The sequence below is a fragment of the Gobio gobio genome (genome assembly GCF_949357685.1).
Source record: "Gobio gobio genome assembly, chromosome: 12".
Classification (NCBI taxonomy): Eukaryota; Metazoa; Chordata; class Actinopteri; order Cypriniformes; family Gobionidae; genus Gobio; species Gobio gobio.
Genome location: NC_137105.1, coordinates 16,595,084 through 16,620,839, shown reverse-complemented (window position 1 = coordinate 16,620,839; position 25,756 = coordinate 16,595,084). Strand labels below are relative to the sequence as shown.

At 40.5% G+C, this 25,756-nt stretch overlaps 2 protein-coding genes across 8 annotated transcripts in view; one reads left to right on the top strand and one right to left on the bottom strand.

Annotated features, from left to right (window-relative positions):
* cdc42bpab (CDC42 binding protein kinase alpha (DMPK-like) b) overlaps positions 1–14,024 on the top strand; it is an 80,128-nt gene extending 66,104 nt beyond the window's left edge. For 4 of the 7 annotated variants that reach the window (XM_079831861.1, XM_079831860.1, XM_079831859.1 and 1 more), the window contains 10 exons: positions 361–653; positions 772–1,066; positions 1,158–1,255; positions 2,151–2,235; positions 2,361–2,484; positions 3,465–3,582; positions 4,547–4,664; positions 4,747–4,904; positions 7,121–7,195; positions 11,967–14,024. In XM_079831861.1, the coding sequence (XP_079687987.1) occupies positions 361–653; positions 772–1,066; positions 1,158–1,255; positions 2,151–2,235; positions 2,361–2,484; positions 3,465–3,582; positions 4,547–4,664; positions 4,747–4,904; positions 7,121–7,195; positions 11,967–12,098 (1,496 nt within the window). In that variant the 3' untranslated portion in view covers positions 12,099–14,024. The remainder of the gene's footprint in view (positions 1–360; positions 654–771; positions 1,067–1,157; positions 1,256–2,150; positions 2,236–2,360; positions 2,485–3,464; positions 3,583–4,546; positions 4,665–4,746; positions 4,905–7,120; positions 7,196–11,966) is intronic. The other 3 variants (XM_079831865.1, XM_079831864.1, XM_079831863.1) reach the window with 1 other exon arrangement.
* Positions 14,025–14,030: 6 nt separating this feature from the next.
* The window catches only part of fzd3a (frizzled class receptor 3a), a 19,047-nt gene continuing 7,321 nt past the window's right edge, over positions 14,031–25,756 (bottom strand). The window contains exons 3-7 of the mRNA XM_079831858.1: positions 23,513–23,709; positions 22,417–23,434; positions 19,295–19,443; positions 16,325–16,573; positions 14,031–15,967 (exon numbers count right to left, since the gene is read on the bottom strand). Of these exons, the coding sequence (XP_079687984.1) occupies positions 15,715–15,967; positions 16,325–16,573; positions 19,295–19,443; positions 22,417–23,434; positions 23,513–23,709 (1,866 nt within the window). The 3' untranslated portion in view covers positions 14,031–15,714. The remainder of the gene's footprint in view (positions 15,968–16,324; positions 16,574–19,294; positions 19,444–22,416; positions 23,435–23,512; positions 23,710–25,756) is intronic.

Here is a 25,756-nt window from a genome sequence, read left to right as displayed (position 1 = left end):
AAAACAACAGACTAAAATAGAGCATGACTGAAAATGTTTAACTCAGGCTGGACTAAAAATAACCATTATCTGTCATCTGTCTGAGTAAACCTTTCATTAGATAAAAGCAGCTAAATTAATGCTTTAGTTTTTTCCCACCCTATTTTTCTCTATTTGTTAGAGCAGTCAGACATTTCAAATCTATTAAAGGTTGTAAACTATCAAAATGAATGATTTGTAAGTTTGAACAGTTTTTTCTTTATTTTGTGGCTCATTGTGATGCATTTTTAAAAACTATTTAGCACTATTGTTATTGAACCACATACACATTTAAACTGATGCAAGACCAACATCCACTGAACATTGTTGTCTTTCTGCTAGAAATCGTTCGCGTGGGTGATATTAAGAAAGTGCATCACATAGAACTGATGCCCACGGAGCACCTCCTGGCCGTCATCTCGGGCAGGAACCGACAAGTGTGTCTGGTCCCCATGGCGGGGTTCGACGGGAGGGAGGTCGACAAGAATAAGGTGGCAGATACTAAAAACTGCCAGGCGCTGGTGTCCGGTGTGGTGCGCAATGGCACCTGCTTCTGCCTCGCCATTAAACGGCAGATCTCCTGCTTCGAAATTAGCAAGAGCAAATCTCGCCACTGCCATCTCATGGACATACAAGTACAGTATTCAAAACCTCTCATTATTTTTTTCAGATCAAGTATATGCAGATGTAATTAGTGTTCATACTCATTAGATTAGATGCACAGCAATATCAACAGCCCTTTCTAAATCTCAGGCTCCAGGAACTGTCCAGTGGATGGCGATGTTCAGCCAGCAATTATGTGTAGGCTACCAAGCGGGCTTCATGCGGTACAGTTTGTATGGAGAAATGCCTCCGGTCAGCTTACTCCATCCAGATGACCCCACATTGGCGTTTATTAAGGCTGACAACCTGGATGCCGTTTGCGCAGTGGAAATCACCAATAAAGAAATGCTGCTCTGCTTCAGCAAAATTGCAGTGTACGTGGACACACATGGCAGACGCTCACGCCAACAGGAGCTGATGTGGCCCGCGACGCCCACCGCCTGCTGTGAGTAGAAAGAGGTTAATCTTCTACTTAAATGGTGTAGCAGTGAAAAGGTTTGGTTGGATTGACCTTGTGGCTGTTTTATATCTCGCAGGCTACAACGCCCCCTACCTGTCAGTCTACAGTGAAAATGCAGTGGATGTGTTTGATGTGAACACTATGGAATGGATTCAGAGCATTCCGCTTAAAAAGGTTTGCTTTTTTCGATTTCAGAAATGTTTCAGATATCAAACTATAATAAATGAACAACTGTTGCAAAAATTTGAGGTCAGTAAGATTTTTTGATGAATTTACTCAGAAAGGACACAGTCCAAGCTACAGTAACGACTTTTACATTGTTACAAAAAATGCTGTTCTTTTGAATACTCTGTTGATCAGAGAATCCTGACCAAAAAAACAAATTACAGTTTCCACAAAAATATTAAGCAGCACAACTGTTTTCAAAATTGATGATAATAAATTATTGCGCAAAAAATGAGCCAATTAGAATTTCTGAAAGATTATGTGACACTGGAGACTGGAGCTGAAAATTCAGCTTTGTCTTCTCAGGAACAAATTACATTTTGAGATATAATATATATTATAATTATAACATTCTAATATTAAATTATAATAATTCTCAATATTACTGTATTTTAATCAAATAAATGCAGCCTTGGTGAGTGAGCATAGGACATCGATTTAAAAAAATGTAAACACTAATAACACATTGCTTTAACTTGCAAAAAATATTTATTAATAAAAATTAATAAAAATAAACATATTAAGTAGATTTATATTTTATAAATATTTCAAGTACATGCAATTTTAAACATTCTCTCAGATAACAAGTGTTAATAAATTACTGCCATCTCTAAATTAATACATTTAATAAAATCTAAATATATACATTTTAATAAATGTTCATATATATATATATATATCTTATATATATATATATATATATATATATATATATATATATATATATATATATATATATATATATATATATATATAATGCAATGAAGACAAAAAAATCAATTTTATTGAATGAGTCATCTTATGAATTAATCAATAAACCCAGGATCTCACTGACTCTGTGCAGGTCCGGCCGTTGAACATGGATGGCTCTTTGAATCTCCTGGGCTTAGAAACTGTTAGACTCTTCTACTTCAGAAACAAGACTGCAGGTAACAGCAGTGACTCCATAATTCAGTGAAATGCATTAATCTTGAGTTGGGTGTTGATGTTTGAAATAATGAATTATTCAGATTTGAATAATATGTCTGATAATGCATTATTTGTGTGTGTTTAGAGGGGGACGAACTGGTGGTGCCTGAGGTGTGTGATAACAGCAGGAAGCAGATGGTACGCAACATGAGCAACAAGAGACGATTCTCATTCCGTATTCCTGAGGAGGAGAGACTGCTGCAGAGGAAGTAATTGACACACGCACGCACGCACGCACACACACACACACTACTGTGCTGAAAAGACTAGCAGAGCTGGGATGTTAGTTCAAAGAATGCACTTTTAAAGCTGCAGTCCGTAAATTTTGCCTCGGTGTCGCCATCTCTGTTTGAAACGTGCAATTGCAGTTATTTGCGGAGTTATCATCTGTACGCAAGTTGTGCATCAGCACGGCTCCTCAGCACAGATGAATCTAATGTTTTGAGGAGTATGTGCAGCTTTGCTGTCAGTCAGCGCACCGGTGTGGATACTGTACTTCAGAATCACAGATTCTTGGTCTGGGAGTATAACCTAAATACAAATTTTCATCGGGAAATGTCATCTGAATAAGTAAGTAACATGTCTGCCGCTTTTGGGAACAAAACATTACAAAAAATCGCACTACCAACGGCGATTAAATCTAACGATCGCTCGTATAACATCAAACCATCCAAATTATTATTATTGTTATACTTTGTTCTCAAATTGTTAATGTTAACAGCATTAGCATTGCGTGACTACGTGTATATAGAGTGTATTAGCATTACCTGTAGATTTCAATTTCTGTACAGTCTAATCTTTTGCTTTTGACAAAGGGTTAATCTCCATTTGTCACTGATTATGTCATTTGGGGCTTTCTGGATTACAATCTACCATCAAAATGATAGGTTTAATTACTCCAGCTGCTGCGAGAAAAGGTTATAAATGATCCGCTGAAGAACATGCGGTCCCGCAGAAATCCACCATACCACTCTAATAACACATTATAACAAGCTTACCGTTGTGAATGAAGCTACGGTAAGGAGATAGTTTTGGATACTGGCTTGTTGTGTACTTGCTCAGAAATTGATTTTGGATAATTTTTTAACCAAAAAAAGTTACGGACTGCAGCTTTAATGAAACGGTTACAGACAAAGTTCATATGACAATTGTAAGGCTATTATATTAACTGATGTGTGTGTGTTTGCAGAGAAATGTTGAAAGATCCTGAGAGGAGGAGCAAACTGATCTCAAATCCCACTAATTTTAACCACGTGGCTCATATGGGGCCTGGAGATGGAATGCAGATCCTCCGAGATCTGCCAATGGTGAGAGGCTCATCTTTTAAAAGAATATTCTGGGTTTAGTACATGTTAAGATCAATCCACAGCATTTGTGGCATACTGTTGAGTACTACAACAATATATTTCACTCCTTTTCTATAAAAAAGGAAAGATAACCATTGCTTCAATTGTAAGTCAGGCACTTACATTGGAAGTGAAAGTGGCCAATTTGTCAAAATGTAAACAATATGCATGTTGACATGATTTTAGTTTTATATGCTTATTTACATTTAATGTGTAACTAATAATGTACACGTTTTAACGGCGGAACGAATTAAGTATATTTAGAAAATAAGCTTTTCAATCCTCCAAAAATTGCCCCCATTCACTTACACTCTAAGTGCATCAATGTAAGCTTAATTTTTGCTTTTTTCACAGAAAACGGATCAAAATGTTTTTTTGTGGTAATCAACATATTCACAAATGCTCTTGATTTGATCTTGGCTTGTATTGAATTTGGAATATACTTTTACAACCTTGTTTTGCTTTGTACATTTAAAAAAAAAAAAAAAAACTTAATACTTCTATTCAGCAAGGATGCATTAAAGTGATCAAATGTAACTGTAAAGACATTTATAAAGCTTTCTATTTCAAGTAATTGCTGTTCTTTTGAATAAAAGAATCCTGAATGGGATCCACAAATGTTTCAGCAAAAATATTAAGCAGCTCAACTGTTTTCAACATTTACAACAATATGAAATGTGTTTTTTAGCAACAAATCAGCATATTTGAATGATTTCTGAAGGATCATGTGACACTGTCTTCTCTCTACATTTATTGATGTGTCATGGGTCATTTATGCATCCTGTATTAATAGCAACATGACATCATAAAGATCATTATATTGAAACCCATAGTTTGTTTTCATCCAGTCACGTTTGTCTCACTCATTGCATGCTTGTGTGTCCCTGTTCTCTGTGTGTGTGGTGTTTCTCTGTGTAACCTGTAGAATGTGCGTGCTCAGGACAATCGTGCCGGGTTCAGCGGATCCGTCAGCATCCCCTCAATCACCAAAAACCGAGCCGAACCTGGGCGTTCCATGAGCGCAAGCAGCGGTCTAGGAATGCGTAAGTACACGCACGCTGTTATACTTATCAGATTTCCATGCGTTTCATTTCCAACCAGCTTCTTTCTTGTCCTCTCTATCAGGGACCTCCTCTCAGAACGGCAGCGCACTGAGGAGGGAGCTGTCGAGCAGCAGCTACAGCTCTAAACGTCAGACCATGACGTCACCATCAGAGAGCTCGCTGTCGTCAGGAGGGGGGATGGATGTGGGCGAAGCGCCACTCTCTCAGTTTGATAGAGAGGTGAGTCACGATGGAGGAATCAGGACAGTGGTATCTTCATTACCTCATCACATCAATGCCAGATTTGCACTATGCAGGGACGTCACGACACATGTCCAGCAAGCTATAGTATCCATGAGGATTCAATTTGAGCTGACTTCACATGCTATAGGAGTTTTCTTATCGGAAACTGGGCATGAATAACCCTACAAGTCGTTTTTGAAACTTGTAGACCATTTTGATACCCGAGTTTCCAAGTTGGGCGGGCCGTAAACTTTAAACATGGTGGAGGAGAGAACTATTGCTGTAGTGACGGTTGTATTCATTTTATTAGTTTTTCCATTAAAATCTACATTGCTTTCTCCTGCTGTCACAATATTGCCAGCAGCCATATCACCCTGTAGCCCAAGACTGGTTTCCCACTGAAGCTAAACAGGGTTGACCTAGTCACCTGGATGGGAGACCTCCTGGAAAACTAGGTTGCAGCTGGAAGAGGTGTTAGTGAAGCCAGCAGGGGGCGCTCAACTTGTGGTCTATGTGGGTACTAACACCCGGGTGATGGGGACACTATACTGTCAATAAGCACCGTCATTCGGATGAGATGTTAAACCGAGTAAAAATCCCATCCCATGATGTACTTTGATAAAGAGAAGGGGTGTTACCCCGGCATCCTGGCCATACATTTGCCCAGTGGCTTCTGGCTTCATCACTCTGTCTCCTCTCCACCTATAAGCTGGTGTGTGGTGGGCATTCTGGCGCAATATGGCTGCCGTCGCATCATTCAGGTGGATGCTGCACATCGGTGGTGGTTGAAGAGACCCCCCCCCCCCATGTAAAGCTTTTTAAGTTCCTAGAAAAAGCGCTATATAATTGTAACAAATTATTATTATTATTATTGACCATTTGATACATATTGTATGCAATTTACACAATAGAAATAGCATTTATTTGACCAAAATCAAGCTGACTATCTAGATAACGTGTACAATAGCACAGATAAAGTTTATGGTTTTCAATGAATAACACCGTGTCCTACCTACATGCGATGCCGCAACATGTGATAAAAGGTAGCTTTTCCATCAATGTTTCTATTCCTGCGACGTCACGGCTGGAACAACAACACAAAACACGCCAATGATAATCTCAGGAAGTGCTTATTTGCTTTATTTAATTTTAAAGCGTGTAATGTGACTCTGAATATCATTAAGTGCTCCCAGCTTTGTAACGTAGTCGCACTAAAAGCAACAATGGATAATTCACCTCAGATCTTGAAATTAAACAAATGGAAACAAGAACGTTCAAACAAGTAAATTCTATGACAAAGATTGTTTTAGTAACTTAGTATGTATTTTTAGTAATGTTTTTAAATGGTGTAATATTTGTGAATTTGATTAAGTACTTATTATTTTCCTTGCGAGTGCCGTCAAGATTAATCTCTGGTGCCATAGCTACACCTGCCGCGAGAGCCCGCCCACAAGCTGTTCTGATTGGCTGTGGTTTTTGATTGACTGTCGCATCTCATTGTCGTGTCTGGTGTGGACAGACAAGTTGCTTGACGCTGGAATCTTATCGCATCGCATCTAGTTAGGACACGGTGTAAGACTGTACATTTAATTCTAAATCTCCAATGCATTTTTAGCTTACATTACTTAATATTCTATCCAACAAAAAGCACTTGAATGTGACAAACTCGTATAATTATGTTTCTGAAGCATGTGAAGGCACATCTTATTATACACAAACAGTTTTCAGGAAACAGATTAAAAAACCGACTACAAAAGTTATTTTTTTAGGATCTCTTTTCTCTCATACACCACTTTTATATTTGAAAACACAGAGTTAACTGTCAATGATCTACTTGTTGTTGTTATTGAAAAAAAGAATTTATTCACCCTCATGTCGTTCTGAAACCCGTTTGATTTTTCTGGACACCTCCTGACTTCTAAAAACAGCTCGACCCATCCCTTCCCATGAGGCCTGTTTTCCCCAAAGCAGTTGAATGCAAGTGAGCCTTAGCGCTGTTTCCCCTCCACCTAGCTTTGTCAGTGCTTTCTCCACTTTATGCCTGCCGCCCCATTCCACTACATCCAACAGTATCCTCTGCAAACCACCCACCTGCGCCCTTATCTCACCCGTCATCTCCCCACATCTCTGCGCTTTGCGCTCCCTGGCCGCCCTATTCTCCTTCAGCAAGTGTGAAAGCCATTCTGGCACTCAGTCTGCCCTTTCCTTCTCAGTGGCAGGCGGTATCGCCCTCGGAGAAGACCCCTGATCTGAAAAGGGCTTTAAGGACCCTGCTTAGTAAGATGAAGGTAAACGCCACACGTTTCCAGTGAAACACACACACGCACATACACGCCTGCTGTCATCTGCACACTAAGGCAACCCTGCAGAGTGCTTTACCCACTGCCCATTTTTGAAGCCCACAGCCTTGTCGTCCACTGCTCACAAGTGAAGCAGAGTGCTTCGGTTGGGAATGGCAAGCTTCCATCCGCATGTTTCGCCTTCATACCGCTCCTGCTGGCCAGCCCCTGTGAAAATGAAAGTCTTTATGAGAAGAAAAGAGAGTTGGGCTAGAAAAAGACTTTTATGCAAGTACACAAGGCGGTACTAAACTTGGGTAATTATTCAGGTAGCTAGGGATAAACATAACAGTAGAAGAAAACTACACTAATGCACTATAGCGCCCCTTGTGGCAAAGCTTAGAATGCAACGTATGAACATTTTGTTTAGTTTGCAGTGTTTGCATTAAAGGAACACTCCACTTTTTTTGAAAATAGGCTCATTTTACAAGTCCCCTAGAGTTAAATAGTTGAGTTTTACCGTTTTTTAATCCATTCAGACGATCTTTGTATCTGGCGGTAGCACTTTTAGCATAGCTTAGCATACATCATTGATTCTGATCAGTCCATTAGCATCTCATTCAAAAAATGACCAAAGACACTTTCAATATTTTTCCTATTTAAAACTTGACTCTTCTACAGTTACATCGTGTGCTAAGACCAACTGAAAATGAAAAGCTGCGATTTTCTACACCTATATGGCTAGGAACTACTTTCTCATTCCTGCGTAATAGTCGCGGATCTTCGCGGCCGTACCATGGCTGCAGTGGCGCACTGATTCGTTGGTATTCTGTGAAACATGGTGGTAGTATACACCTTCGACTTACTATCACAGCCCTTTACAACACACAGAACCATGGCTAATCACACCGGTAAATCCACAACACAATTTGTCGGCTGCAAACCTGAAACTTTCTCTGCAACTACACGAGCTTAGTGCCGGTCACATTGAAAGTTACCTAGCTGGGGGCTACTTTCAGGCGCTGCGTAATATCAGTGCGCTGCTGCAGCCATGGTACGGCCGCGAAGATCCGCGACTATTACGCAGGAATGAGAAAGTAGTTCCTAGCCATATAGGTGTAGAAAATCGCAACTTTTCATTTTCATTTGGTCTTAGCACACGATGTAACTGTAGAAGAGTCAAGTTTTAAATAGGAAAAATATTGAAAGTATCTTTGGTCATTTTTTGAATGAGATGCTAATGGACTGATCAGAATCAATGATGTATGCTAAGCTTTGCTAAAAGTGCTACCGCCAGATACAAAGATCGGCTGAATGGATTCAAAAACGGTAAAACTCAACTATTTAACTCTAGGGGAAAAAAAGTGGAGTGTTCCTTTAACGTACTTGCGAAGAGTATGTTACAAGCCTGTGGAGTCGCTTTGCAGCAAAGCTTAAGAAATAAGCTAATCAAATCCAGAGTTGACAACTGCGAACCACTTGCCATGAGCGTTTTTGAGAAAAAGCACTTAATGTGTCGTTACTTTATAGTGCCCTGTTCTCAAAAACGCGGCTCGACCACCCCCACTTTTATACTTTTTAGACATGGGAGGCAAATGCAATAATGTAAACTTTTAACTATTGTCCTTTAAATCAGGCAAAATTCAAGTAGGTTAGCACAAACATATTTTTGCTCTTTCTATATTTTGGGTAAGTTAAAGTGTTAAAGGGATAGTTCACCCAAAAAGATAAATACTGTCATCCTATACTCACCTTCATGTCGTTCCAAACCTGTGTGACTTTCTTTCTTCTGCAGAACACAAAAGATGTTTTGAAGAATGTTTCAACTGTTTTTGTCCATACAATGAAAGTTAGTGAGGTCTAATGTTTTTTTTTTTTTTTTGGTGAATTATCCTTTTAAGACTGATTAATATTCTCTTGATGGCGGCATGTGAAATGGTGAACCAAGCATGTCATGTTTACAAAGCCATCCTCTGTTAAAAACAGGCTAAAAGTCAGATTCTACTTGACTGGGTTTATTTGCACCTTTTACAGTATTTTTTTATTCATTGCATGTGCACACTACCGTTCAAAAGTTTTGGGTCGGTAAGTTAAAAAGAAAAAAAAAAGAAAAGAAATGAACACTTTTATTCAGCAAAATTGATAGTTAAGACTTTCACGTTATTTCAAAAAAATATATATTTCGAATAAATGCTGTCTTTTTTAACTTTATATACATAAAAAAATCCTGAAAAAAGCTAAATGATTTCCTTAAAAATATTAAGCAGTATAACAATTTTCAAAACTGACAAGAAATAATATACATTTCTTATACATATATAAGAAACATTTTTCTAAGTTATACAGCAATCAGGCATGCCATTATGAATCAGTGAACAGGTGAAGTGAATAACACAGATTATCTCTTCATCATGGCACCTGTTAGTGGGTGGGATATATTAGGCGGAAAGTGAACATTTTGTCCTCAAATTTGATGTGTTAAGCTTGGTACATACTCTGCAAGAACAAAGAAATTTGTTCGTTTTCTCGAGGTGGCAAGAACAAGAACTAAAGCCGCGCTTCCACCGCAGGAACTTTCCCCAGGAACTAGGGACTTTGGGGTGGTACTCTGTGTGTTTCGACCGCAGGAAACAGGGTCTAAATGAAGTTCCGGGTAAATATTTCCCCCTCCAAACGGCCCTGCTCGCGAGGTAGTACTTTTTCAAAGTTCTGGAACTTTCGGGGGTGGGACTTGGGCGCTGAACATGCTGATTGGTTGAGCTCATGCAGCATTTTATTTCACATGCATTTTTAAAAGTCTTGCGAGGTTCGTTCTGCGTTCAGTAAATATCAGTCTTGCTCTTTCTGTCCGATGGCGCGTGTTCGTCTCAGCAATCTCACGGTCAATGTCCGTAATAGCTGATAACAACATACGTTGTCTTATTTTAAATCTAGCTTTACGAGCTTTCAGAATACGCTTTAGTATCAGTGCTCGTCTCCTTTCCGCCATTTTAGTACCTCTTTAGTAAACCAATACATAACTAGCAAAAGCAGCGCTGCTTGCATCTCTTCCATACTTGTTATTGTTGCAGACAATATCGCACAAAAATTATTATTGTCCATCGCTGACTGGGAGGAGCAGCCACGCGCAGTCCTACATCACTGGACTAATTTGCCTAATCTTCACGGTACTTTAGACCGCAGTGGAAACGCAGACAGTAGCAGGTCTGGGGGAAAAAAAGTTCCTGGTAATTTCGGTGGAAACAGGGCTTTAGTTCGTTCTGGCCTGGACATTCCATACTTCACAAGAAAAGCAGGTGCCGAACATCTCCGTTTCTCAGCATTAACCCCGCCCACTTTAAAATTCTGACCAATCACACAATAGTTCTCGGACACCTACAAGACAAAAGTTCTGCTCAGACGATGTGTCGAGAACAAGCTGCGAGAACTCCCAAACCAGGGCTCCGAGAACAAAATGACGTAATTTTGTTCTGGTAGCCCTGGGAGCTAGAAGTTTTTTCTCTGTTCTTGTGGAGTATGTAGCAGCCTTTAGAAGCAGGAAAAAATGGGCAAGCGTAAGGATTTGAGTGAGTTTTTACAAGGACCAAATTGTGATGGCTAGACGACTGGGTCAGAGCATCTCCAAAATTCCAGCTTTTGTGGGGTGTTCCCGGTCTGCAGTGGTCAGTATCTATCAAAAGTGGTCCAAGGAAGGAACAGTGGTGAACCAGCGACAGGGTCATGGGCGGCCAAGGCTCAGCGATGCACGTGGTGAGCGAAGGCTGGCCCGTGTGATCTGATCAAACAGACGAGCTACTGTAGCTTAAATTGTCAAGAAGTTAATGCTGGTTCTGATAGAAAGGCGTATGGGGCTGCATAGCCGCAGACCAGTCTGGATGCCCGTGCGGACCCCTGTCCACCGCCGAAAGTGCCAACAGTGGGCACGTGAGCATCAGAACTGGACCACGGAGCAATGGAAGAAGGTGGCCTGGTCTGATGAATCAAGTTTTCTTTTTCATCACGTGGATGGCCGGGTGCGTGTGCGTCGCTTACCTGGGGAACACACGGCACCAGGATGCACTATGGGAAGAAGGCAAACCGGCGGAGGCAGTGTGACGCTTTGGGCAATGTTCTGCTGGGAAACCTTGGGTCCTGCCATCCATGTGGATGTTACTTTGACACGTACCACCAACCTAAGTACACCCTTTCAAGGAAACTTCCCTGGTGGCTGTGGCCTCTTTCAGCAGGATAATGCTCCTGCCACAAAGCAAAAATGGTTTGAGGAGCACGAGTTTGAGGTGTTGACTTGGGCTCCAAATTCCCCAGATCTCCATCCAATCGAGCATCTGTGGGATGTGCTGAACAAACAAGTCCGATCCATGGAGGCCCCACCTCGCAACTTACAGGACTTAAAGGATCTGCTGCTAACATCTTGGTACCTGATACCACAGCACACCTTCAGGGGTCTAGTGGAGTCCATGCCTCGACGGGTCAGGGCTGTTTTGGCAGCAAAAGGGGGACCAACACAATATTAGGATCATAATGTTATACCTGATCAGTGTATATTTAAAGAAAAAAGTTATTTTAAATTGCAAAAATAAATAAAACATTTTTTTTTTTACTTCATTTTAATCAAATACATGCAGCCTTACCGACCCCATACATTTTGAAGCATAGTGTAGCTAAAGACTTCATATGTCCATTGTCTTCATCTTGTGTTTTTGAAGTAAACCTTTAGACTTAGATTATTACAGTAGTGAGTGTCTCTGTTTTTACAGTATTTTTTTGTTTTGTTTTCCAGGACTCTGACTCGCCCCGGCACTCCACTGCCTCCAACAGCTCCACCTTCAGCAGCCCGCCAAGCCCCGCCTCCCCGCACAAGGCAAAGTCCCTCTCACTGGAGAGCACAGACCGCGCAGGTTGGGACACATGATGGACTCAACAGTGACCCAATCGCAACAAACTCTGAGTCTGCCTGTAACAGTGCCCCACCCCCTCCCATACAGTCGCACCCAGGCACTACAGGCCCCTCCCACCTAATTTGCATAAACGATCACCACTGGGGAACATACAAAGGAAAAAACCACACCACCATGAGAGCGTTTGTATGTGCGCGTGGATGTTTGGGCGACCGGGACACGCATTGGATAACGACCCCGCAAAGCTGAAAGTGTGGAGGATTCATTCTGGATTGAATTGTTACTGGTGTTTGTACATAGACCGGGGTTAGGGGTGAACTTTTATTTATTTATCATTTAGCCATTTCAAGGTGGACAATACTGTCACGTCCCTCACTCTGCTCCTCAGCTGTGGAACATATGGGAATGATGATCCCATTATAGAATTTACCAGGAAAAAAACGCAATGATGTATATTTTTTATTTGCTTTTAAAAGTGATGTGTGCAGTGATTCGTTTGTTACTTCAGCTAAATGGATGAGAGGCCGCAGATGTCATGCAACCTCATCTAATGCTTCCTGTCCTATATTTGTAGGAATTTAGAGGCTTTCTGACGACATCTTGGAATCCGTTACCATCATTACCGCCAGTCTCCATGTAATCCCAACCTTCCGTGAACCAACATGACCTGTGAAAAACGCATCACAGTAATGTACATAGGTTAAAAGTATAGTATAATATATAATAAGGAAATATTGAAGAGATAAACTATGTGGAAAAAAAAAATCTCACTGCTTTTATTTTTAAAGAATTATTTTAATATACTCGCGCCATTTTCTTTTCTTTTGTTTTTTGAGACAATACTGCCTTGTGTATTTTTATTTCTTTTCATATTTTTGTGAGACGCAGGCCAAGCTGTTTTACTACATAATGTCCTTCACTTCTGCTTTATGCATTGACCAAAACTGTACAAATATCAGCAAGGTTGCATATAAATATCATATTTCTGCTGGAACTATTAGGTCCAAATTGTGGAACTTGTCCAACGTGTGTAATTGGAGATTTGCAGACAGACAAAAGCCATTTCGTTTTGTTCCTGGATGGTTTCACGGTTACAGTATGGGAAATAGTCAACACACTTTGCTTCGCCCACGTAGTTTGGCACTTTCTACCCTGGAAAAACGAGTTTTTTCAGAAAATCTTTTCATGGATGACAGTAATTTTATACCGCTAAGTGTTAAAACATTCACCACTGCTAAGGTTAAACTATATTACAAGAATCTGCTCACACAAAACCAATATGTATTTGTCATTATGTAGTTGTCAAATTGCTTTTGTAGCACTTTCAATCCAACAACAACAACAAAAAATAGATATGTTTAAAACTTCTCCGAAACTGCAGGTCTAATAAGCAACACAGACTTCACTTTGTTCTATATTCTGTTTGCAGTTGATTTAATTTAGTTTAGAAAGCGAGTCTCCCGCCTCATGTAGGCTTCTGTTTGGTTTCTGCACCAGATTCACTGTTCGTTCCACAAATGGGGAAACTCACTCAATTGGATTAATTTGTTAAAAGGCTCTGTTTTGCAGTATCATTCCAGTAGTAACAGGAAAACATTTGGATGGAAACCTCAGCAACCTCTTACACACACACACACACTTATACGAGCTCATTCTCATCTCAGTTTTTTTTCTTTTCTTAGGATATGCTTTTTAATAATTTGTACAGTTTTGCATGTCAAATGTCCATTCCATACGTTTCATGGTTGTATTGTTTCTCGCTCACTTGAAAAAGGTGGATATCACTTCAAGCAATGAGGAATGGTTTTGCACAGATGTATTTAAGGTGGAAGGTCAAACGAAGACTGGATAAACTGGCCACTATGCATATATTGAGACGTTACTATATTAACCTGACGCTGATGTAACTCAATAAACGGAGGGAAATGACACACATGGATAAGATTGTGTTGAGAGTGGTGCTTTTATTTTGTACATAAATCATGTTTATATATAAAAAAAGAAGCTTTTCACAGTTTTCGGTAAATGTCACAAATGACTCAACTAATTATTATTAGTGCTAAAACTCAACAAAGAGCTTGGTTGTAAAATATATGCCAATTTCCAATCGAAAAATTCCTACAATATCTATTCTAAAATTACATTTGACCTCTTTTTAATTCAGCTCTTCACACAAAAATGAAAAATTGTCATTGTTTCCTCAACCTCAGCGACAGGACACATGGACACAAGTTTATCGAATTAATAACTTTCCCCCCCAAAAATATAAGACAGCTTGCAATGTAATGTTGTTTATGTTTTTTATGATGCTTTGTTATATTTTGATAACAAAATATCCCTGGTCCTATGGAAAGGAGAAGCTTGGGCATTCTGCTTAAAGGGACAGTTCACCCAAAATTGAAGGCGAGTAAATGATGACCATTTTCAAGTTGTTCCAAACCTGTATGAATTTCTTCTGCTGAATGCAAAAAAAGATATTTCGAAGAATATGGTTAAACAACCAGAGTTGACAGACCCCATTGACTTCCATCATTTTCTCCCCTTCAACTGTTTGGTTACCAACATTCTTCAAAATATCTTCTTTTGTGTTCAGCAGAAGAAAGAAAAATTCATACAGGTTTGGGTGAGTATATGAATTTTCATTTTTTGGATAAACTATCCCTTTAAATTATATTGTCTTCCACAGGGGGATTTTTTTTTTTGGAATGCCACAAGGGTGAGTAAATGACAGAATTTTCATTTTTGGGTGAACTATTTTTTTAAATTCGACCCAAATGTGCAGGATGTCGGTATCCATCACTAGTTCTGTTCTACAAAAAGGTGAAAAGTGCAACAAACAATGGAAAGAAACATCTGTAGTGTAAAAATCACGGGAGTATAAAACCGCAAGCGCCTCAACACATCACAGAACTGTGACGTATCAAAAGCCCTTACGTTTGACCCTGTTTATATAGGACCCGTCTGACGAGAAGTTCCACACAGATTTTACTTGAGAAAAGCTAACAGAACAGACGTGCACTACCGATCCGTTTGGGGTCTGAAAGATTTCATAATGTTTTTGAAAGAATTTTTTTCCAAGACTGCCTTTAAAAAGTTGAATTTCAGATGGCAAAGCTGGATTTTTCAAATGTCACGACCCTTCAGAAATCATTCTAATATGCTGATTTGGTGCTTATAAACACCTTTTCAGGATTCTTTGAGGTATAGAAAGTTTAAAAGAACCATCTTTATTTGACATAGAAATCTTTTGTAACATGTCTTTACGGTCTCTTGATCAAATTGAATGGATCTGTGCCGAATAAAAGTTTGAATTTCTTTAAGATTAAAACAACAAATTGCTGACCGCAAACCTTCTAACGGTAGTGCACGTCATTGTTGCACAATTTCAAGTGTCTGGCATCCTCCATAACTGATCTTATTTTAAAGTAAATGAATTCAAGAAGTCCATTTCATTCATGTAGCTCAACTAGTAGCACAAGGCGAAAACAACGGCAAGGTTTTTTCGGGTTCAGTTCCCAGGGAACGCCCCTTTGAATGCTCTCATTTGTGCGATCCATTGTGAGGAGTTTCGTGCCAGAAGAGTCCATGTTCTCTTTACTCATTTGGTCTTTATTTTTGGCACGTTAGAGTTCACGCCTTGGTCGCGTCCTCCTCTACGACGCGGTGAATGCCGTTGCCAGGGCTGCTTTGGATGGCCTGCGCTGTGATGCTGAGGTCCCGCGCGCTGCCGTGCCGTGATTGGCTTTCCAGACGCTGCAGGCTGCCGTGCCGCGAATGGCTGTCGAGGCGGTTGACGCCGCAGTGCTGGAGCGGATCATTGAGGCGCAGGGTGCTCCCGTGAGGCAGACGTTCCTCGACACCACGATAACTGCAAGCTGTGTACCTGAATACGGGAAACAGAATGACATCTTTGATCTGGAAGGCAGCTGTAGGTTTCGTCCAGCTGTGCACAATGGGGGCACTATTATCCTGGGACATTTGCTGAATTTGGTTTAGTAGAAGTAGAGAATTCACTCCATCTAGTTGTTTCTTGTTTTGAATGATTCATCCATGACTTTTTTGACTCTTATGCTCGCCAAGGCAGCATTTATTTAAGCAAAAATGCAGTAAAAATATTAATATTGTAAATGATTACAAATGAAATCAAATGAAAAAAAAAAAAATCGGATCAAAATATAGTCAAATGTCCTCATATTTCCATTCCTACTGATGAGGTTAAATTTGAATTGAAAGGCCTCACCTTCCATCTCGGGATCGGTGCAGACTGCCGTGGAAGCTGCTCGATTTGCTGCGCACGCTGCTGGCGCGGCTGGTGCTGGCGCTGGGGGGCTCGTCCAGCATGGCGAGGTGTGTGGAGGAGGCGTGAGTGGAGGTGCCCTGCGTTGAGGTGCCTCTGGACTTCCTCACCACTGGGGCGTTGGGGTCCCTGAGGAGGAGCTGGGTGAAGTCGGGCTCCTGCAGCACCTGCCTGCTCTCGTGCACTGCACTGCTGAGGGTGGCAGAGACGGGGGAGAAGGACGGTAAAGAGGGGAGGGAGAGACAGAGGAGTGAAGGAAGAGAGAGGGGGAAGGCGGAGGGCATATGAATGAGGGAGGGGGGAGTGGGGCAAGGGGAGGGAGAGGAGGTTAATGCCCTGATATAAGGGACAGGGGTGTGTAGAGAGGAAGCCTTAAAGGGGTACTTCAGCGCTGGAAAGATGCATGTGTATTTAAATTTGGGTCATTTATGCAGTAGAAATGTGAAATTATTTTTGAAGTTGATGCCTTCTAGACTGAGATAACCAGAAAATGTATTTTTGGCTCATATGGATGAAAGACAACAACTCCCAGAATGCACTTGCTTCGCTTCCCATACGAGGCCACTCCCAAGCCACGCCTACCGGTTACATCTCTTGCCCACTGCGGCACCACCCCACCGTCGTTATGATCTTTATAGTAATAAAATAATTGAGTTCAGTTAGAAAACAGACACTACAATTAAAAACTGAACGTGTCTGCTTAATACAGCACGAGCCGAATGAGACTAGCAGCAGGAGTCAGATCTAATTCATCAGAGAGTGAGGAGATGACAGACCAGGTGATCGCAGAAGATTTGGTTTCAAAGCGAAATGTGCCTATTTAAGTGAGTTTGTCATGCACCGTTTTGTTGTTGTGTTTTCATGAACCCACAATTCAAGCAACTCGCCCCCGAATTGGTGCTAATTTTAAACCGAAACTAAAATGAGCACGGCATTCATTCACAGCCGCACGGCGCGTGTCCAGTCTGGCGCGTTTTCAGTTCATGCCTATGGAAGCTTAACTTTCATAGGAATTCATTGAGAACACTCGCTTTGCTCTGCACCGCTCCGTTAAGCCTTGTTTATACTCAACACGCAGCGGCAAAAATGACGTCATGGGCGGTAGTGCGCGAGACCACATTTCACGTGCCGGTGTGCAGCGCATTTTTTTTCTCATCACACCGGCACCCAGTTTGCACGTACAAATTAATTGCTTATATTTACAAAATGAGCTTACAAAAGCATAAATAAGCCCTTTTATTGAAAATAAAGATCCATGTTTAATTAAAAAAATTTTTTCATGAAACTAAATTAAAATGTTTAGTGAAATTAGGAAATATTTAAGAGACCGTTAATTTCATTGTATACATGTGCGAATACATTTTGTTCTCATGTCACAAGTAATAATATCAAGGTTTACTGAGTTTTACCCAATTTTTTTGTAGTGTGGTTTTTGGTGAACTGTACTAAAATAAATATTGTCACCTGTGTACATTCTTCTACTTCTTCTCACCGCTGTTTCCTGATGGTTTATAGAACAATTACTCAGAGTCGTCCTCTGTCGTTTCAAAAAATAGTACAACGGCGAGAGCAAAAACCACTAGTCCGTTTGGGGAGGAGCGCGCGCAGTCAGCGGAGACTCGGGCTGCAGAGCCAGGCGAAAGTATAAACAAGGCTTTATGAATGTCCGTGCGGGCGTCTGTGTCTTACATTCTGTGAGTGAGATCCTACCCCTGTGGGCGGGGTGAAAACATGCGGAACTAACTCCCAGTAGCCCAGGGTCTCCAAACTCAGTCCTGGAGGGCCACTGTCCTGCAGAGTTTAGCTCCAACCCCAATTTAAAGCCCCTGAACCAGCTAAACAGTGTCTTACTTGGGCCTAGTAAGACACTGATTAGCTGGTTCAAGTGTGTTTATTTGGGGCTGGAACTAAACTCTGCAGGACAGTGGCCCTCCAGGACCGAGTTTGGAGACCCCTGCTCTAGCCTCTGGCAAAAAAAACCTCTGATGACGCGAAATGGAGCTTTTTTCCAGACATAAAATACATAAATCTCTCGTCTCAGGGGGATATGAGGGGGGAAAGCACGATCATTCGAATATACTACCGGGTTTCTACTGATACAAAGCTTAATGCTAAATCGCTGAAGTAACCCTTTAACACTAACCCCTATGAGACAGTACACACTTACTGAACTATTTCCTGTAGCTACTTCCTGTCCTTCATTAAAATATCAGTATTGCATACACAAATGGAAATTTTTTATCAAAATGTATAAGCATATGACAGATGCATGATATATCTGTACCATTTCTGTTATTAGACGATACTAGTAGAAATTTTTGGATATTCAATTGTTCATTTCCTCTATTTTTTTCTGTTTAGATTATCTTTAGCAAATCTCAAAATAAATATTATTTTTTCATACTGTACAATATAATGTTGTGATTCCTACATTTAATGTAGCATTTAAAATGACTGTAATTAAAAATAAATGTAGCTTTATTTTTTATATATTTGGACAAAATGCGTAACTACTAAACCATTCCATAACTACTAAATTAATATAATATAATATACACTGCTGTTCAAAAGTCTTGTAGCAAGGCTGCATTTATTTGATCAAAAATATAGTAAAAACATGAATGTATTTTATCTTCCTATGTATATCTTCCAAAAAAAGTATTTCTGACCAAACATTTGAATGGTAGTGGTTGAAATGGTTGAAACGATATGTATTGTGAAAAGCACTATACAAATAAATGTGTATATTTAGACAAAATCAATAAATACATTAAAAAAAATCTGTAAAATCTTTTTTTAGGCCATTATCAGTTTGTGTTCCTTAGAAATCAAACCCATGACATTTAGGTGTGTATTACACTGTAGGCCTAAGCATTGATATTAGAAATTTGCCAAGCATTATGTGAGACTCACTCTTTTTTGCGATGCCCGTGAAAGAAACCGGCCCACTCGAAGCAGGTCTTTTTACTGCCGACCCAAAACACTGACGGGATGCCCACCACCAGCATCATCAGGTACTTGATGAGGAACAAGGCGATATCTGGCCTGCTTGTCTGTTCCACCTGTGAAGACAGGAGCAGTAGATTTATTTCACACATTTGCTTAGCATGCAACATAAGAACAGGTGAAACGTGATTTGCAATCAGAACATGTAGGAACATCCTTCCCTTGCGGATCTCCGTATTTGCTCGTAACCTCGTGCAGTGTGTGCGTGAGGGTATTTCTGGATGTCAGTTTAGCCCTGGGGTTGTGCATGTGCGATTGTGTGGATGGGAAGTGCTTTATCTCAGCTCACTGCACAATTGCCAAAGGCATAAACATAGCTACAGCCAACACAAATGCATGTCCTCCTCTTTATCGAATACACACACACACACACACACTCACTCTCTTTCTGCTTTGGATGGAGCATTTCTTCTGCTCTGATGCATTCATATACATTACTGTTACATATTTAATTCATATTTCATTTAATGTCATAGGGAAACACCTAATGATAGTCAATATAAGCCATACTTAAAATGAATTTCATTGCATAAAAAATATCAAATCAAGTGGCACTTGCAAAATGATGAAAATCTAGATCAAGACATTTCACTATTTTGACTAAATGTAACAATACATTTTTTTTTACAGTTTAATCGAATGAAACCTAACAAATGTTGTTTGCTTATATAGCGGCTTGTCCTTTCTTTCCTAAAAATATGCCACCTGGTTTGGTATTTTGTTATATAATGCAATATAATTCTGAGATTTATACAATTTTAGTGTCCAAATACTGTGTGGCCACTGTATGATGACATCACTTTCTGCAGTGCAACTAGAGATCTGCTATTTATAGCAATACACTTCATAGCACGTCATGAAGTACTGAGGTACAAATCTGTCCTTTTCTCTTCGCCACAACAGAATAGAAGTTGCAGTAAACAAGGCCTCATTAAAACCAATCCCACACTGCCTCAAGCATTTACACACACACACACACACACACACACACACACACACACACACACACACACACACACACACACACACACACACACACACACACACACACACACACACACACACACACACACACACACACACACACACACACACACACACACACACACACACACACACACACACACACACACACACACACACACACACACACACACACACACACACACACACACACACACACACACACACACACACACACACACACACACACACACACACACACACACACACACACACACACACACACACACACACACACACACACACAAACATCATTGCTGAGATTTTTACTGAGGTGAAGCTGAAACCTTCCATGACAATATTTTGGTTTGTTTGCATCATGCAAGACATATTCATTCACAGATATATTCCGTGCAGCTGCGGCTGTATGATGAAATATGCAGCTGTAAATGTCTGATGAACCCAGTGTCAAAAAATATTTTTTTTACCCCCTGGAAATGATTTTCATGGACATTTTCCAACATTTTTCTAGACATATAAAAACACTGTCATCATTTTGTGTCAAATATATTTTTACTGTTGAGCTTCATCGAAGGCCAGAAATGTATGTAAGTGACCATTTTTAAAGCCACTTAGTCATAACAGTGAATATTTTATAGACTAAAACATTTCCTAACATAGAGTGAGGACAGAGTTGGCAGGAGACTGTGGATGCCTTCAATTATTCACAACAAGCACAGTAGTACAATTTCACTTGAGGTCAATGGAAGCAGAAGGTTGGGGCTCTTTTTTTAACGTTTTGTATTTTTTCCTAGTAATTCTGTACAAAGTTCACATAAATAATTATATACAAAATAAATGCATATTCAACGTTTTAACACTTAAGTTAAACTATGAATATACCCTACAGATTTTTTTGTCTGGGGTCAGTAAATAATAAAAAAAAGATATTAATAGTTTTTTTTTCCAGCAAGGATGCATTCAATTGATTGCCTTTATTTTGTTACAAAAACCATTTCAGATAAATCCTGTTTTTTTTTTCCTCTGAAAAAAAAAGTATCACAGTTCCCACAATAATATGGCTCGTTTCCACCGAGCGGTATGGTTCAGTACAGTTCGGTACGCAATTTTTGCCGTTTCCATTGTCAGAAGTTGTGAATGATACCCTAATTTTTTGCCACCCTTCTGTTGGAGTGAGTATGGGGTCTCTGCAGAACAAAAGTGGGCGTTTCTAAATTTGTGGGTGTTTTCAAACTGATGGGTGTTTATAAACCAGGCAATGAAAATGATCCCCTTCACCCGACCCCACCCCTAAACCCTGCACACACTGTGATGTGGGCAAATCCGGTAACGCAGTGGAAAACGCTTCTCTGTTTTTGGCCTCGCCCACTGATCTGGTAACTCCTATTACTATCCTGCAGAAACCTATACTTGGTTGGAGTACCTAGCGCAGTAGTCTGGTACTAAAGGGTGGAGCTAGACTCACTGCAAAACGTTGATTGGTTGACAGAGAATCATCACTTACGCATGCTTTTTCGCTGGGTTTTTCCTTGCAGCCTTGGCTCAAACAAAGCGGGTCTTCTTCTTGTGACAACAGCCACATGCCGAGAAGCAAGAACAAGATCTGCTATATGACCTCCATTGTTGTTTACTGTATCGCTTTCTTTTTCGTGCGAGGATGATGTCAATCACTGCACCACGCCTATCATAAGCGTACTGTTGGCGGTGGAAACGCAAGCCTGATCAGGGTTTACGGTCCCGAATAGTGCTGTACTGTACTGAACCGCTCGGTAGGCAGCACAACTGTTTTCATGATTGATAATAATAATAAATCTTTCTTGAGCACCAAATCATCATCAGGATCATGTGATACTGAAGACTGGATGATGCTGAAAATTCAGCTTTATCATCACAGAATATTTTAAAATGTATTGAAATGGAAAACAGTTATTTTAAATTGTGATAATATTTCACAGTATTACTGTTTTTACTGTATAATAATACTGTACTGCAAATAAATGCAGCCTTAAAAACAATAATGCAAGTATTTCATAAGGGATTCTTACCTTAAAGGGGCAGGGGATGTGGTACTCTTTGCAGCGCTCCTGTACCCAAGTGGTCTCCCACACTGATCTGTGGCTCTGCTCGTACAGATAGCATCCAATGACTGTCAGCAGTGGCACCAGATACAGGACCGAAAACACGCCGATTCGGATCATGAACTTCACCAGTTTGTCCTGGTTCTCCTTCTCTAGGGGAATTTCCATACGGACCCGATTTAGCGCCGCGATACCGGCTAACAGCAGCACCACACCTACGACCACATCCAGTGCGAGAGGCACCAGGAGGAACCAGCGCAAGGCCATGAGGTCGTAGAGCCCCACGAAACAAACGCCGCTCATGCTGTCACCCTCGATTTTGTTCATGGCCATGAGGGTGATGGTGAGGGCCCCCGGAACGCCCCAGGCCACCGCATGGAACAGCAAAGCCTTCTTCTCGATAGCCTCACTTCCCCATTTGGGAACAGCCGCCAGGAACCAGGTGATGGTGAGAATGACCCACCAAACGCTTCCTGCCATGGTGAAGAAGTAGAGTGTCATGAAGAGCAGCGTGCAGGCCTTGTTGTGGGAGCCCTGGGTGACGGTGGAGGTGCGGAAACGACCCGGGATCGCTGAGTTGCACGACACGCGCTCCTCCAGCAGGAAGCCCAGAAAGAAGACCAGGGACACCATCATGTAGCAGACCGCGTAGAAGATGATGGGCCGTTCGGGGTAGCGGAAGCGCCCGACGTCAATGAGAAAAGTCAGGAAGGTGAAGAGCGTCGCCGAGAGGCAGACAATGGAAATGACGCCGATGAAATAGCGGGCGAAGATGAGCTCATCTTTGCGGAAGTACATGTTCGGGCAGGGAGGTGAGCAGTCGCGGACACCCATGAATGAGTAGCCCAAGTCGGGCTCGATCTTCAGCTCTCGTGGGCACCAGAAGCCATATTCCCGCTGAACTGACGAGGGAGATTCTTCCGTGCTGTCACTGCTCGGGAGCAGGTCTATCGCTCGGGGGTAAGACTCGTCACATTCTGGAAACCTAAGAGACAAGTGTGTCATTTCAGAATATGATATATCAAAGATGTTGCTGCGGAACTTCATAAAACTGATCCTGTACCTGCTACACTCCATCTCATCTGGCCAGCTGACCCCAAACATGTCCATGAGCTTGTAGCAATCGCTCTTGGCACGCTGGCACAGGTGCCGACATGGCAGGGTCACACGGCCGTACTCTGTGCACACGGGTGCGTAAAGGGCACACAGGAATGGGCGTATTTCAGTAGAGCACTCCAAGTTCACCATGGGATGAAAGGGCTGTATGGACAGACAAGAAAAATATAGAATGTTAATAATAATAAATAATTGTAATTTTTATTTAATTTTAAATATTTATACAATTAATAAATAAAACTCTAATTTTGGGTTTCATGATAAATACTATTGCTTTTTATCCTGCGTGACCCATGCCCAGTATGTTCCAATAATATTGCAAATAAACGCCAATCCCTGACAGTTGCAATACTGTTGATACACAGTCATAGTTTAAACTGTAGTTTTAATGCTAAAAATAAACATTGAACAAAACACATGCTGGTATTTTATTGGCCTCCATCTGACATAGTAATTAAACTAATAACTGCTAAAAAACAAACATAATTAATTACTGTAACTCTGACAAACCATTTCCAGTCATCTTGAAATCATTTGGAGAATAAGAACCGCTCAACTGAGGCACAATAACCACCATGCCACATCTATGACCCATACCGTTTTTTCTTTTTTTCCAATCGCAGTCACTTGGACACACTTATGTTAAATGAGAATAAAATTTGATCTGTAGTTTTAGCACAGTAACATGCCTCCCTCATCTCTCTGTGGAGGCTTTTGTTTGGGGCGGGGAGACATGCTGTTTATTGCTGAGGCCCACTTACACCATGAGGCATTCTGGGAGTAGTACCAGCTTTGGGGCCGGACATAAATATGCAGATCCCAAGGGGGAGAAGGAGAAAGACTCCACCCAGGACCAGACTGGTAGACAATAACGCCTCCACCCCTGCAGAGTAAGGGCTTTTGTGATGGTAGGGTGGGGGTTCTGACACCCCTTGTGTTGAAAAAAAAGGGACCAAAACTTACAATCATTCACAGCCAACATGAACAGGCTTTATTTACAGTGCTATACATTAGATTTTTTTCAAGCTTTTTCTGCAATTACTAAAGGTAATAAATAAATGTCTATTTATTTCGATATAGTATGTCGAAAAGGTGCATATAAATGAGAGAAAGAAAAAAAATACTATAAAAATAATAATAATATTGCTATTAGGGGTTGGCTATTAAAAAAAGCTATAATAAATCAATTGTTAAAATGCTAATAATTTACCCAATTACTATATAAAAAATATTACAATTATTATTAATATGCTATAATAAATTACATACTTATTATTTAAATCTTTTTGGCTATTAAAACTGCTTTTTGTTACAAATTACATGTCATGAGGACTTTCATTATGTTTTTAGTGACTCTAATGTAATGATAATGCACTAAAACAGTGTTGCCATTATTCAATATTGCAAACAAAACAATCCAGCTTTTAAGTTATTGCAACAGTCCAACACATTTATGATATACTGGATGTAATGCATAATGAGAGCACTCAGTCACTGCCAGCACACTAGGCTACCACCCAAAATGTCTGTAAAAAGGGATTAGGATGGATATTATGCTTGCCCATTTTGACACAAAGCATCTAAATCCAGCAATCATTTCCACGCACCTAATCCATATTTAACGCAGCATATACCATTGAGATGTGCCACCAACATGACACGAGAAAAAGCACCGGCTTAAACGATCAGACCTTATGAGCATGTAAAAAAAAAAAGTAAAAAAAGTAATCTTGCTTCCAAAAATGTGCTGGTCAAATGAACTTTTGTGTATAAAGATCATTTTTATATTTTGTGGACTAAGTAAAATATACAAAATGCTTTTATTGTTGCATTACTAAGAAAACGTGAACTTCACGCTCATTAATGTACCATTATTGGCATCTGCGGCTGTAGTTGGTACAAAAGGTCTTATCACATGTCTTAGATCATTCAGAGCTCAATTGAGTGGACATACTCTAGCTTTTAGGCAAGATAAAAATAAAGCAAGTGCCCTTATTTACTGATCTGGTGAAAAACATTATCTCATCATTGCTGTCACTCCACATTACATGCAATATGAGCTGATGAACTCAAATGGGTGCATCTTGCCCACTGCTGTCCTAAGGGCAAACATACACTTTCTACTCAATGTACATTCCAGTGCCTTTGTGTTTCTTAAGGGCCGTGCCGAACGTTATTTAGGGATATTCAA